Source organism: Brienomyrus brachyistius, chromosome 23 (genome assembly GCF_023856365.1).
Source record: "Brienomyrus brachyistius isolate T26 chromosome 23, BBRACH_0.4, whole genome shotgun sequence".
Classification (NCBI taxonomy): Eukaryota; Metazoa; Chordata; class Actinopteri; order Osteoglossiformes; family Mormyridae; genus Brienomyrus; species Brienomyrus brachyistius.
This window is the reverse complement of record NC_064555.1, coordinates 8,925,188-8,940,612: the sequence shown is the minus strand read 5'-3', so window position 1 is coordinate 8,940,612 and position 15,425 is coordinate 8,925,188. Positions and strand designations below refer to the sequence as shown.

Here is a 15,425-nt window from a genome sequence, read left to right as displayed (position 1 = left end):
TTTTAAGTATATACATGCACCTTAGGTGTAGTGCAAGTGTTATTCGTCTGTTTATCTCATATGCATGCTTAAGTAATAATATTATCGTGAACAAGTACGACGGAATAACATTACAGCTATCCTTTACTTTTAATTCTCCTTTTATGTAACACGAAGCAAGCATCCTGAGGTCACCGGTTACCCCGGCCACTTATAAGTGAATTAAGGTTAATGTTCTTATGGCACTTCTACCTAAGGTGGAAATATTGCTATACTATACTTAAGAGTAGTTTATTTTAATGCCTGTTTGGATCCTTAGGTATGATTGACTTGCACGATTCTATTTCTTCTTGTATTTATGTAGGCAGGTCTTAAACTATTCTATATAAAAAAAACGCTTAAACGCACTGCAGCACTTTTTCAATATTAGTTTAATTCAAAATGTGCAAAAGTATCCATTAGCTACCACCAGATGGCAGTATAACAGTCTCATTGTGCTTCAGAATTGCACGAATGAATTGGACGTTATATCTTCAGCTAAACAAAAAAAATAACAATGTCCACGATTGTGACTCAGGAGAGAAACATGCACTTTTTTCACATCTTTACATTGGACAATGATACTTCCCTTCAAATAATCAAACGGTGAGAAATATTTTTGCATTTGCACCAGCAATGCAGTCAGTATATTACAAACATTTTGTACAAGCTGTCTTCAGTTTTGCCCTTTGTACTTTATATGCGTACAGTAAAAATACAGATGAACATTTATGGGCACAGTCTTTCATTAGAGATTTTAATTACGAAGCCCTGATATAGCATGTTTACAAAGCAATCATTTTAAAAGTTGGTGCTTTGTCAGTAGTTTAAGTACATATGACAATATTTTATTTTTGTTCCATTCTGTTCCCTTTATACATTGAATGATTCACAGAAAAAAAAGGCACAGAATGAACTAAAGTCATCAGCTTTGAATAGTTTTTGCAGGACTATTTTCTTAGAGCCTGATATATGAAAAGGTGCAGTACAAACCGTCTGAGAGGATTAGTGCAGCCACTCATTCACAGCGCTAGTGCATGACGACTGATCAAGCTTTTTAATTCAGCGCCTTTAAGGGAAGCAACACTCTAGCAGGGAATAAGCTGCCGTCATTACAGAAGGCATGAGTGCGTGCAGGACATGCGCAGCCGCCAACAGACGTCACAGATCTGCTTGCTACATGAGTCCCAGGAGGCCGGTGTGCGGCGACAAAGGGTTACCTGATTAAACTAAGCAGATTTATTAGGGTAAGGCCCTGTCTGGACGTTACTCGGCCGAAGGGTATTCGACACACGCAGCAGAAACAAAAAGGCATTGTCATAACGTTATAGAAGCACAACATACATAAGAGGCGTGTAGGTGGTCTTTTAAGGGGCAGAATGAGGCCTCCAGACAGCAGAGGCAGTGTGTGTGTTCGGACACACCCACATATGACCTTTTGCTTTCCTACGGTACTTCTGAGCGCACACACAGATAGCACAAAGGCTGCTTTAATTCCATGACTATCTTGAAGTACATCTAACATGAAAAGCGCTTACCCCCCCCCCTCCATAAGCAACATATCCAGGGAGTTTACTATGGCAGTTCTGTGCACGGTCAGAACCACGAGATCCAAGACGCTGTTATCTGATCAGTGTCGCTCTGGCCACAAAGTCCACAATGGTGCCTCTCTGATCGTCTAAATCCCACCAGGAGCAATAAACGTATAATCTCCCTCAGTCCCCTTTCAAGACCTTTGAATCGAGGCATTAAAGCACAAAACATTAGACGGCACACGTACCACAACAGACTTAAAGCATCAGCAGTCCCTGAAAAGTGTTACACGATTCCCTCCTGAAATGAAAATTCACTGGAGGCATCGCAACGTTCGCAGAACAACTAGTGCAATAACATCAACGTACAAGATTAGCCTTCTGATTTCGAGAAATCTTCACCGCTTAAAAGTGTTTCTGTGAATGTAAAATACTAAGGCTTTCTCCCTTATCTAGGGTACAGCTGTTTTGTAAAAAAATAAACACAGAATTACTATGATTTTAAAAAAACTAATATGGATGACACAAAATGTCTTGGCACTATTGGTGTGCTCATGGGAGTTTTACTTACATAAAAATGTTCTGAGGGCTGTAGGAACAATGATTGGTTATCTATCTGAACCAATCAGATTGTAGAGGGGGCAGATCCAAGCAACAAGAGGCAGGACTAACCAATCAGATGTCTTGGTCCCACCTCCTCTATAATCTGATTGGCTATGTCTGGTTGTCCCATGAGCTGCTGGTGTAGGCATTACTTTGTTCTGTGAGGCACAATGACAACTGTAGGTTCTCGTCAGGGAAACCCTAGAGACACTTTTACAGAGGCTTGTTCCTCTGTGAGTTTCCCCCAGTCTCTGAATGTCCCCACGTGGCCTTGCATGTAGGCCTTGACCTCGGCTCTCCTGGTCACTCAAACTTCCACTGCTGGTTTGTGTCTCCTGGATTACATTTTCTCATCTCCACGTCCGTGTGGCCATCCGGGTTGCGGTAGGTGGTGACGCAGGAATCGGAGTGAGGGTGATAGATGCTCCCGTCCTGCGGCGGAACAGAAATGTTTACCATCTCACATATTTCAGTGGCAGGTAACAACACGAACCTCCGAGCGAGTTGGCACTCACGTCACGGAATTCCCAGATGACATTTGAAGGCACCAGCGAACCGTCCTGTGAACAGTGCTTCATCCCGATCTGACTCTGACCATCAGACACCTCCGCGCACAACTCTGTCACTGAATTAAATCGAATTTCCTTCTTCGAGGTGTATTCAAAGTACTGTGCGTGGGGGGAAATAATAGTAGTCAGTTTAATTACAAGGAAATATCTCTATGTGACATCGATCGGGATAAAATTGCAAAGTCAGAGTGCTAGCCGCTTCTCATGAAGAGGCCTCCAGTGCAACATGCTTGTCTTTACAAGCTGTCTGCGGCTGAATTTCCCACTTTCTCCCTAAAAGCAATGTGACATTAACATCATTTCAGTCAATTTCTGGTTATTTGTGTTATTAAATTTAATTACTTCAGCCTTGCTCCATTGTTACATGCTCGAACAAACCCTCTCCCAACTGGATTGAGGCATACCCTTTATTATGACAGATGACAACATCCCTAAAGAAAGGGCACGCTGCAGATAAAATAAGACCGACACGGTAAGCTGGAACTCGGGCCACAGCGTTTGCCATCTCAGAAATGCTTTAGCCTTGTTTTAGGCTAACTTGGCATAACGTATATTTCTAACCTCCGCACTCATTTCGGCACTTTTGGCGAGCGTGTAAAGCCGGTGGTGGCCTAATGGTAAGGGATGCGGATTTGTAATCGAAACATTATTGGTTCAACTTCCTAACCAGCAAAATACCACTGAGGTACCCTGAGCAAGGTACTGCTCCCCGGGCCCTGAATTAGCCGCTCTCTGCTATGTCACGATGTCACATGTGGGTTGAATGCAGAGGACACATTTCCTTGTCGTCATTGATGGCAGACAGTGCCAACTATTCACTTTCCCCTTTCCATAAATATTCTACAATACTTGCTCCATTTACATGTGATGTATTTTTAAAAGTGAACAAAAATCTTCCCTTATACTGCGGCGGTGGAAATATTGATTTCCTACTGCACTCAGTACAGTTTTAGAGATGCTTGATTCATCACATGAATGAATAAAGAGTTTTATTGGCTAGGAGACACACGCGGCTGCCCGCCCCCTAAGGTGACATTAAATATACATCCCTAGGCAACGTCAACCGGGTGACATGAATTGCAGTCCGAAAGTGGTTACTACAAAATTGTCAGTCATTTCACACAGGCACACAGCAGTACATTCTCTTATTTAATCAATTACGTGGATATTTGTCGTCTAATGTCACTCGGCATCAGCCAACATCATGATCTCCTGCATCCCAGCAACCCTAGTAATAAAAACATCTGACAGATACAAAGACATCACTTTAAATCATTTTAAACGGATAATTACCTGGTTGCCACCTTGGCCATGGCAACCAAACAGAGAGAGGTGAGCTCCAGTGGGGTTGTGCTCGGGGGCATTATAATCCAGGCACTCTGAGTGGATCCCGCTGCTGCGTACCTGGGGGAGGCGGGCCAGTGGGCGAGGCTTAGACTGAGGCACCGAGATGGAGAACACAATGGCATGCGCGCGCACACACACACACACACACAAAAAGCAACGCAGTGGTGACTCACGGCTCCGTGCCAGCCGAGCCGGTCCTCCGGGACGTGCAGGTCCGGGTAAACATTCTTCAGGTACCAATCAAAGCTGTTGCACTTCAGTCTGTCCCGCAAGACATTCCTCTCCGAGATATCTCCGTACATCGCCTGTAGCCAAGGAGACAGTCGCAAGGGGACAAACTCAGATTAATTAGGGGTAACAGAGATAAATGAGTCTGGAGATACTTGGAGTCGCTATCAATCATGAATTCTAATTATTAATGCTCAGAGATGTCCCCACTTGCTGACTGTATGATTCCATAAATCATACAGATCGCTGCAATGGAGATGTACGAACATGTATAGCAGTTCTGAGGCTTGTTCTTTAACAAACACACACATACTCACAATAATAATCTCCTCTCTGTTCCATGTATCACACCAGCATGGGTGGCAGGTCCTTCATCGCCATGGCTCCCAAACTAAGGAACTCTCTCCCACAATCTCCCCGTGACTCCTCTTACTTCTCTTCCTTCAAATCTGAACTAAATATATTTCTCTTCCGTGAGCATTTCTCTATGTCCTGATTACTGATTCCCCCCCCCCCCCTGTAAAGCGATCCTGGGACTGTGAAAGGCACTATATAAATGTCAAAATGTAACTATTATCAGTCTCCTCTCAGGTGTGAGCAGTCCCAGGTCCAACTTGGCAGCCAGGACGATTAATTCACAGTTTGATCAAAGATCCCTGGCATTAATAATGTACTTTTCGGAGGAGTGACAACGGGAAATATGAAACTTTGATGTCAGCCAGCAGAATGAATTTGAGAGGCCCCGCTACACGCTCCCTTCATTCACCCTGCCTACAAAGTGACAGTGTCATTTCAGCTATAAGTCTATTTCCACTATGAAATTCAAGCCCCTGAGCTTAAGTGCAGGAACTCAAGCGCTGCATCCAGATTTTTGGACGGCTCTTCTGTTCCTCCTAGTATCACGTCCTCCCGCCAATTCTGGCTCCAGTTGACATTTACCGCGCCATTCCAGCCACTCGCTCCCTTTTTACCACAAGACTAACGCCAGTATCAATTCATTCTTTCGGATATTTTTTCCTACGTCGCTGTTCAGTCACTTCCTAGCCGACAAGATTTGCCGTTTTGTACAGGCAAAATCTAAAGTTTTAACACCAATTGTGGCTGAGGATGGGTGAAACCTCCACCTCTAGTTGGCATGTTAGTGAGAGTAATTGCAGCAGAAGACAATCCCCCCCCCCAGGGGAATCCAGTCTTGGCTCTCAGATATATTGATGCCACCGTTTAAATAATAATTACCGTTTGTGAACATCATAAATTACAGGACGGAACGGTCCAACAAAAGGAGGCTGACTTGACTCATGGACCCGCTGGGCGGTTCTACCTTCCGGGCCGGTGGGTTCCGGTTGTAGAAATGCCTCTTGTAGGAATCCATCCACACCTCGGCAGCCCGGACCGTGTTCTGCAGGAAGTTGGGCCGAGCGTAGGGCGCCTTCTTGGGGAAGACGTGACCCACGTGCGAGCATGGATGGATCTCCAGCGCGCCACCGCACTGCCACACCTGTGAGGAGAGACGCCCCCAGAGTACGGTAATCAGGGATGCTTGGTGGGAGGCGGGGGAGGGTTCCAGCAAGCCACAGGAGAACAGGTTTCCACCAATGTGGCCTCCCAGGGCGTGCCAAAGTGTAAGACATGCAACTCAAACCCTGTAATTAAGTCAAAAATACTTCTGAATCACAAAGCCAAAATTATCCATGTCAACTTTCCTCGCAAATCAAGTCTAACTACAGCGCTGTTTTTACAATGATGCTTTCACATAATTTTCACATAATCATTTTACTTTGTGTTTAACCTTTTTGTTCCCGAATTTCTATACTTAAACAGAATTAATTTAGTTAATTTTGTCAATTGTTTAGACCACTGAGCAATAATTTCGAATCCTTGGCATTTCCTGTGTCAAACACATAGCCGTCCGCTCCTAAGCCCTCTCGTTACCCCTGATTTCCATTTGTAAACTAAGCCACATGCCATTAAAAATGAATGGATGGCCAAGACTCCAAAAAAGTATTTTCTTTCATCATATATAAAACATTGCGCTGAAGAATACCTTATCTTTCTTTAATAAAACATCCGCACTACTTTCACACGAGTGAAGGCAGTAAATCTTGGGTACGTGTGTCTCTCTGTCACTGTCCCTCTGTATAATTTAAATACTGCGGTCTCCACATTCAGCTGCGACCAAATTGATGCTAAACAGGAAGTTAGCATCACCGAAGAGGGCGGGACTTAATACTCACCCTGAAAGATAGCTCCAGGTTCTCCCCTCCCCAAACCTCCATGCCCATGTCATAGGTGCCCAGGAACTCGAAGTAGGCCTTGCTCACGGCAAACAGGCCCCCCGCCATGGTGGGAGACCTAACAGGGAAGAGATGGGGCTCAGGATGGTGTTGCGCAGAAACCATAGAAGGGAAATTATGTCACACTCATCAGGAAGACGGAGGCCAGGAACGTTTATCTCAAGTTTATCTAAACATCTAGCATATGGGTGAGAAACATCCAAACCATAATGATAAAAATGACTGCAGATTGATGAATTATTCATCAAACCAACAGAACACGTGAAGGGTGTTGATGAAATAAGAGAAACCCATTGTAACACGTACAAATAAATAACTACTTTAACTGACGACTGTGTAGAAAAACAAAACTAGCCAGGAAATTCATTTCCAGCATAAACTGGCACCCTGTCCAGGGTGTTCTTGTGCCCTGTCCTCACCAGGATATCCCCCCACCCCACCCCCGTGACCCTGTATTGGCTAAGGGGCTGGACATTGGGTGGATGGACGGATTTCCAGCTTTAGTCAGTGAGTCAGCTCACTTACTGGAATGTCTTGTCTAACCGTCACATTTCTTTCCCAATCTAGCTTGACCTCATTTGCATGCATCTCGATAACACCGTATTAATGTTTACGTCAATGGTGACAGCACTTCCTGAGGAAGTCCTCCCGCGTGTTTCAGTCATGCTGCAGACGGACACCGGCAAGGCTCTCCACAGATGCGCGTTTTGCTGTGGGGCCCAGTTAAACGCGGCACCGCGCTGACCCCACCTGATGGGGTGGGTCTTCGACTTGCGCCTGCGCCGTTCCGCCTCGGGGATGACGTGCCACTGGAAAGTGAGCCTCCAGTCAAAGCCGCCTATCATGGGCTCTTCCGTCTGCATGTAGTACTCGAACGTGTTCCAGTCGATGGTGTCGATCACGGGACACACGATAGTGCTCTCGTTTTCACCGATTCTGCAACATGGGAGACACAGGATGTCTGCATGACTATAAATATATCACTTTTTTTTTTTTTTTTTTTTGGGAGGGGGGTGATTTCCATTAGTTGTGGACTGCAGTGCCCCACCTTTCCAGCAGAGGCTCCATCCAGCCGGGAACACATTCACAATGACAATCCAAGAAGGTGAGGACGTCTCCTGTGGCGTAGGTGGCGCCGATGAGCCGGGCCCGCACCAGACCCTCCCGCTTGTTGGTCCGGATGAGACGCACTCGTTCCAAGTCGCTGATATACTCCGCCAGCTGGGACTTGAGATACGCTGCAGGTGACAACATCTCAATGACAGGCGGCTCCCCTTGCCAGGATCTCTACAGTCCCCCTCCCCCACCCACTGCCAACCCCAGGGGCCGCTTGTGGGCCGCGACTAAGGCTGTGCCCAGTCTGGCAGGCCCTCTGAAAACCGTGTGGTCACCACACAGAAGAACACCCAGCCGAGTGATGTCACCAGGCGTTAACATCAGTGCGTAATGTCTGCCACAGGAGATTACTGCGGCCTAGAAAAATGACCCGGAGTGACAGGCCAGGGACATTTTGTCCAGGGACGACAACAAGCTGTGGTTGTGATCGGAAGATCGCCAGTTCAAATCCCAGTTGGCCGACTAATTTCATTGTTGGGACCTTGAGTAGGTCCCTTAACCCCAATCGCTCCAGAGACTGGCAGACCCTGTTCTCTCAAAAATTTATGTCACTTTGGATAAAAGCTTCTGCTAAATAAGTAAAATATAATGTAACGTAAGCTAAAGTCAGACAAGACACAGACGTCACTAAAATGCTTTTCCCCCCTTGCTGAAAGCCCCTAGGTATCAGAAGCCTTTCCTGGTTCGCCGCCTCTCTATACAAACATTCCAACAGTGTGATTGCCTCATTTCTGTATCTGCGTCAGAAGGGCTGGGACCCATTCACACAAAGTACAGCAGACGAGTGACACTGCTGTGAAAAGGTCCTCAGGGTCACATGGCTTAAGAGAGGGTGGAGCACATGAGGCCCCGCCCACCGGGGTAGTCACCTCGGTCGCTGAAGTCATCGACCAGGATGACCTCCTTCAGCAGGATGGCAGGCGTGGTCTCCAGGACGCTGTGGATGGTCCTCAGCAGGGTAGACCAGGCCTCGTTGTAAAATGCGATGATCACAGACGTGGTGGGGAGATGCTGGTAGTCATATTTCTTCGCTCGGCATCTATACGAAGTGAGAACACTTTTTTACACTCTTGTCAAAACCCATGAGGTCATTTAATCACAAGAGATGGTGTCCGCCATGGGATTTTCCTGTGATCATACCCAAACCCCCCCCCCCCCCCGAAACATGACATCATCAAATACTGATCTCATTCTGCACAGTTCAATATTTAAGCTTTTATGAGAAATATTTTCCTGAAAGTGGCGCACTACATTCACATGCATGTCCTACTACTACCTATATTTGATACAAATTTTCAAGCAACTACAAACACTCTAGTCCTTACTCTTCCAAATACTGACTTGGGACCGGTGTTACAGGTGCAGATTCACTTCATGACTGCGAGGGTTAATATGTTAAGCAGCAAAGATGCGCCTCATTCGCCTTAAGCGTGACAAATTGGGTGAGAGAACAAGACCAGACAATTACACAAAGAAGGTGCTCTGCCATGCAGCCCTGACAGCACCGCTTCACCTGCATAGTGGTGAAAGTCACAGCGGGACACAGACGTGCCAAGGCAGCATTCGCTAGAGCGCAGGCCTCGCACTGGGAACGGGGGCACGCCCAGCCGGGTTATGAAAGCCAGCGCCGAGCCACATAAACACGCACTGCCCCTCTGGCTCCCAGTGACGGGAAGCTCAACAGTTACAGCTGATTTAAAGTCCTTTTATAAAACAATGGTCGCCTCAAAAGTATTCCCCATCATTATAAAGCAGCGTAGGTAACTGTTGATGGGTGTTCACAAAAGGGCTTATCGCATCTCAAATGCAATAACGCCGCCTGAGAGAAGCTACTCCGAGGCTCTGGGATTTAATATTCACCCAGCTGCATGGACTGCAATCGATTACGGACGTAAAGAGACATTATAAACTTGGGGAATCTGTCATACAGAGATAACAGGAATGAATCGAGCTGGACTGTGTGTCTGTGGCACAGTCTCCCGGCGATGTGTGTGGGTGTTTATATCTTCTCTGGGGCACGCCATCACCTCAGGGCGTACTCACTCGTACATCCTGTTGTCCTGGATGTGCCGGTGGAGGGAAATGCGGTCGCTGACGTAGATGTTGATGGCGTAACGCTCCAGCGAGTCCTCCTCCTGCTTTTTCTCCTCGTCGGTCAGCGTGAGCCGGGTAGCCCTGCCCCACTCGCCTGGCGCAGACGGGTCCGGGTCGGCCTTGCCGTAGATGGGGCGTGCCAGATCCGCTGGCCGCCCCGTGGCCGGGTTGGCCTCACGCTCCTGAAGGCTCCGCCTCCCACCATCCCCCGCCGGGACCTGGGAGACGGAGCGAGTCAGAAGTGTGTAGGCCAGCCACACGGCCGACAGCAGCAGGCCCATCCTCGCCAGCAGGCCCAGCCTCCGTGACCAGCGCAGCCTCATTATCCCCACGCTGTGTCAGTCCAGGTGACACCCTGCAACACCACAAAGGGGACAGAATGGTGTCCTCTTCCTGGAAAGCGTACAAACACAGGTGAAGTAGCATATACACACGCTAGGCATTAATATCCTTAATTATACACCGATGAGCCAAAACAGTATGAAGTGAATAAAGTTGACTGTAACTGCATATGTAAAGATCTGGGATATACTAGACAGTAAGCTGTCATTCGGTTCTTGTAGACATCCTGAATACAGCAGAAATGGCCAAGGGTAAAGATCTGCGTGACTTTGAGGAGGGCAAAATCATCGTGACCAGGTGATTGGGTCAGATCATCTCCGGAACAGCAAGGCTTGTGTGGTGCTCATGGTCAGCCATGGTGAGCACCTACTGAGAGGGGTCTGAGGAGGCAAACACCATGATCAACCAAAAAGGTGTTGGGCGGTCGAGACTCATCAACGTGCGACGTGAATGGAGGCTGTCCTGTCTGGCGGAAAACCGCAGAAGGGCTACTGTGGCACAAATGGCAGATAATTTGGTGATGGGAGTGTGGTGTCACAACACAAAATGCCTCGAACCCAGCTAGGTAAGGAGCTACGTTAATGTAAATTAGATTTGTTGGTTCCAAATATCCCACAACTGCTTGCAGGGGTGTCATTAGAGATTTTGGGCCCCATGAAAGCATATCATATTGGGGCCCCCAATCCAGAACAATCATATCATGGTACAAATTTTTTAGGGCCTTGGTCACTCGGGCCCTTGGAATCGCTCTAACTGCACCCCTGGATGCTCGATAAGTACCTGCCCATCTGCAGGAGGTAACAAAACGATGGATTCATCAGACAAGATGACCTTTCTGTACTTCTCCAAGTTCCAGTTCCACCACTTCCACCCATTGTAGCTGCATTTGACGGCGGACAGGACTCAGCACGCATACCCCGACTGGCCTGCAGCTACACATTTCCATGAGTATCAAATGTTGGCTTACCATGTACTACATCCCAGACCTTGACATGCACCATTTTTACATTATAGTTAAGATTATTCACGTCACATAGGAGAAGGGGGTCATAATGTTTTGGCTCATAGGTGTGTATGCATCTATATATGCACCCATTAAACAACAATTAAAAAACAGCCTGTAATGTTAAACATCCCTTATCCCATCAAAAAAGATAAATACATCAAACACCTAGAAATAACACTCCATTCTCAATTCTGGTGTTTTAACTCACTTAGGTAATCAGGTACCTTTGACTGTAATTTTTTTGCATAGTTTCATCTGCCTATCCTGAGATCCATTTGGATTTTCTGAACTTAAACCACCCTCTTTCAGGTAATTAATATTACAGATACACAATTTTATGAATCATCACTTACATCTGATATTTATAAATGTTTGGAAGATAATCGGCCGCTCGTTCCCACGGACTGCTTTCAGACGGCCAGAACAAGCTCTACTTTTTCAGGGGCCCTAGGTGAAGCTTCACATGAAAGGCCTCCTACCAAAGAAACTGCCTCCACAACGCAGGTAATTCAGGACCCTAGGGAACTGCCTATTTTGCATACAGCTAGGGCCAGCCCTGCAGGCAACACGAGACAAAATTCCGCAGAATTCCCTTCAACCATGCAAAGGTATCACTAAGACGTATTTGCCCTCTAATTGAGCCATTCAGGGTGTCTCCTGTATGCCTGTATTTGCTTTGCAAAAAAAATATTGGTAAAATGTGAAGATATCCCTCAATTAGCCATTCTACTGTTCTGAATAAAGAAAATACAATAACGTACCACTTTATCATAGGAAAGCCTTAATTGCAGGACTATGATTGTGTAGCGGTGCTTAACCTTAATCAAAAAACGATTCATATTAGGTATCAGTCAAACCAGTCATTCCGTATCGGATAGCCAGGGCAATGTGGCGGCCTGGCTGCGACAAATATTGTAAACCGTGCCCTTCACAAACCGGACTCTCACACCTGGTCTGTATCACAGTCCAGAGCCAAAAAGCATTTTAAAGAGGAACGGGTAACCAAACAGTCTGCCCCAGAACAGATGAGGAATATTTGCCTTGTTGCCTGGACACGGATTAACTTCATTAGTTAGAGATTTAACTCATCTTCCCTTTGGGCGAGAACTGCATTCATCTGTCAACAAGTGTGTTTAGGTTTTCAGCACTGATGCCAGCTACAATATGTTACTATCAGATTGTAAATCAAATTACTGGGAAATTACAAATAATTTATGCACGTTTCAGCTAGATGTTGACATACAGTAACTGAAACCTGTTGTACTTCTATGTTAGTGTTTCCCAGTCATATCAGATCCGCAGGGAGGGAGAACCCCAGTACCGTACACCGATCTGCCCAATGATGTCGGTATAAAAATTCAAAATCGCATACGATCATCTTTATAATTCACGGTTGGGTCGGATTTTTTCACAGCTGCAGGTGAAACTGCTGATCAGGACGTAAACCTGACACTCCTTGACACATTCTTGTAAACGAGATATGAGTGTTACACAACTCATAAACAGCTCATAGGCATAAGCCTTCATGGTTGCATTAAATATGCCGTCTACCTAGCCGATTTTGTCATATGTTGTCATATGTCATGTGTTTAGCACCGGGACGTCGCTGGTCCCCGACAGATATTGCGCTTAGGTTTCAACCAGCCTCCGATAGGGCATCACTAACCAGTATTACGCATCGACCACAGGTGTAACTGAAGCGCAGCTCTGACAGCTTATGTTTCGTATATTAACTTTATCATCTTTATTTTAATAAACAGGGGCAAATAAGCACAAACAGAATTACATTTAATCAGGCTTAAAAGGGATCCTGGTTTGGGAGAAACTGTCAATATATTTAAGGATAGAGACTGCATAACAAAGCAAACGTTTTAGTTTGCCCTGAAATTTAGTTTATTGTTCTAAAAGTTTTGCACGGATGGTTAGATTGCCCGTTACCTCACCCCAACCTTTGTATTTGTCAGTTTCACATAAATAAACTGTACACTTACAATTGTAAACAATCGGTTGTCTTTCCCACATATTGACTAGTTTGCAGTGGACCGTACTGAGCTAAGACTTTACACGCACCGATTCAAGGGGGAGGTTAGAAATTGTATCTGAACCACTTATTCTTACCTACCTACATTCCGGATCCCGTAAACCTGTTATGATAATACTGGTATTAGCGAGACAGATGGCTTCGGGTAGCTGACTAGCTAGCTATCAGTCAGTCTAACCACATCCTCCTCCACGTTGACTGCTAAAGCACCAAAGTAACTTCTGACCGCTCAGCAGCAGCCCGGGTACTCCGCTTCACGGCAGTCCAAACACAGTAAGCCGCGCCCGCACGCCGCCCGGTGTGTCCCTCCCCGGCACTCAGATGGCCGATCCGTAAGAGCTTCCCCACGCCGGGTATTTCCCCCCTGCTTCGCCCTCCTGCTCCCCAGGAAGTTTCCGACTTCGGCCAGCTTGGCTACATTCGCCACGTGACCCGGGGACGCGCCGCGCGCGCCCGCACCCGCGCGCCCCCTTCCCCATTCTCGCCTCCACATTCAATCAATCTGCTCCCATATCACTGAGAATATCAATTTTCGGACGATCCTGCACATTTAAGTGGGATTACCGTAGCATGAGTCACACATTTTTAAAGAAGTCACAGTCTGTCTGTGAGTGTATAGCGGTTCCGTATTCTTTGATATGCTTAAAGACCGAGCGAATTGTTATGGGCTGATAACAATATTGTACATTTACCTAAATAAAATCTATTGAAAATGTTACTTTAACTGCATTTAGTTCCCGTGTGCCAACAGCAATACAAGCTAAACTTAATTCGATTAGATAAAACCTTCAATAATATAATGGTAAATGTTTTGAGGGGTGATTTATCTCTCATAGTATATACAAATTCAACTTACCTAGATCATCCTCGTTCTTTAGGTTTCGGGTCTTCCTTCTTCGGGAATGTTACAAATATGCAAACGTATGCACCGGTTAGTCTGGGTATTTAGGCTGCGCCTCTAGGGGCCATAACCATCAGTTCGTGCACAGTTCATCTCAGCTGAAGGCAGAGGTATTTCTTAAAAAAAATTCTAAGAGGCAACTGCTCTCAGGGAACCTTTTTCTTTGTCGTGCACCTTTCTGGGAGTGACCTGGCAGGGGCAGATTACATCGGCATTCGTAATGTCAATATGCCATAATGCATTTCAAGGTCCTTGCTTTTTAAACTATGTGAATGTAAACTGGACTGACAGCTCCAAAAGGCGTTTTGCGTCATGTTGGTAACTTCCGCGTCTTATTTGGTCTTTCCGGATCAACACGTGTGTTGTTTTTTATGTATTGGATAAGTAATTGTGTTGTAAATGTGTGTATGGCTTCCGTGCTTTAATAAATCCGCCTTAAGGAAGGTTTTATAATAGTTTTACTTATATACTACCTGTCTACGATTGTTGATAATAATGCTGTGTCAATTGGCACAGTAACTGCAGGGCATTAATTACAGCAAATTAAGTTTATAATATGAAACAGCAATAATGAAGGTCAGAACCAAGAAAGTAACATTATTATTTTATTATTATTATTGTGGAATTAGTGACGTTTCCAGTACATTATATACGATTGATATCACTGGTAGAAAATACAGTGAAGACTCCGCCATGCCTAATTATTTATTGATATTTAATTTTTCATTCTTGTCTGGTCTTCAGATATAGGATAGGCCTATTACATTTTTAATTTCAATATCAAGGTCACTTCTTGATTGCTTTATTATTGGGTGTACTTTCAAGATTTAACAGCAAAATCTTTTGTGCCCTGCGATTTCCGGGATGGGATCCAGGTCTTTCCACATCCCTGCATTGTGTAAGCGGTTAAGAGATGGATGGATGGATGGATGGATGGATGGATGGATGGATGGATGGATGGATGGATGGATGGATGGATGGATGGATATGTCTAATCAATGGATTCGCTTAGCCGTTTGTCAGGCTGCAGTATTTCTGCAAAACCCGCTTCCGTATGATTCAAAACAGCAACAAATCTTGTTCCTGCAGTCTTCTGACTTGTATTGGTTTTTTATTTTTGGGGGACTCTCTTTACCGGAGTTGATGTGTGTTATTGAATATTTTTCATCCCCTATATATTATTAAGTGTACTAAGTTACATCTCTTTAATTATCTCTGTCCTTTATTTACAGGGGATCAAAGTCTCGATGTCATCATAACCCTGGAATTCGTAAAAACCACCGTGCTGTCTGGCCTTAGAAAATGATTGTCCCTGGATCTGGTTTACCTCCAGA

At 45.5% G+C, this 15,425-nt stretch overlaps 2 protein-coding genes across 7 annotated transcripts in view; one reads left to right on the top strand and one right to left on the bottom strand.

The window, feature by feature from the left end:
- elmo1 (engulfment and cell motility 1 (ced-12 homolog, C. elegans)) overlaps positions 1-15,425 on the top strand; it is a 293,132-nt gene that overhangs the window by 175,385 nt on the left and 102,322 nt on the right. The gene's annotated exons all lie outside the window — the stretch shown is intronic.
- poc1bl (POC1 centriolar protein homolog B (Chlamydomonas), like) lies at positions 393-14,310 on the bottom strand. 5 transcript variants are annotated; one of them, XM_048994306.1, is made up of 11 exons: positions 14,047-14,310; positions 9,751-10,194; positions 8,577-8,746; positions 7,640-7,829; positions 7,342-7,527; positions 6,532-6,649; positions 5,619-5,795; positions 4,243-4,374; positions 4,016-4,126; positions 2,669-2,821; positions 393-2,585 (listed from the first exon to the last, which is right to left on the bottom strand). In XM_048994306.1, the coding sequence occupies exons 2-11, from the start codon at positions 10,122-10,124 to the stop codon at positions 2,457-2,459; spliced, it is 1,740 nt and encodes a 579-aa protein (XP_048850263.1). In that variant the 5' UTR covers positions 10,125-10,194; positions 14,047-14,310; the 3' UTR covers positions 393-2,456. The 5 variants fall into 5 exon arrangements, with proteins under 5 accessions (XP_048850263.1, XP_048850266.1, XP_048850267.1 ...); XM_048994309.1 differs by having other exon boundaries at positions 9,751-10,156; XM_048994310.1 differs by lacking the exon at positions 14,047-14,310 and adding an exon at positions 11,503-14,017 and having other exon boundaries at positions 9,751-10,156.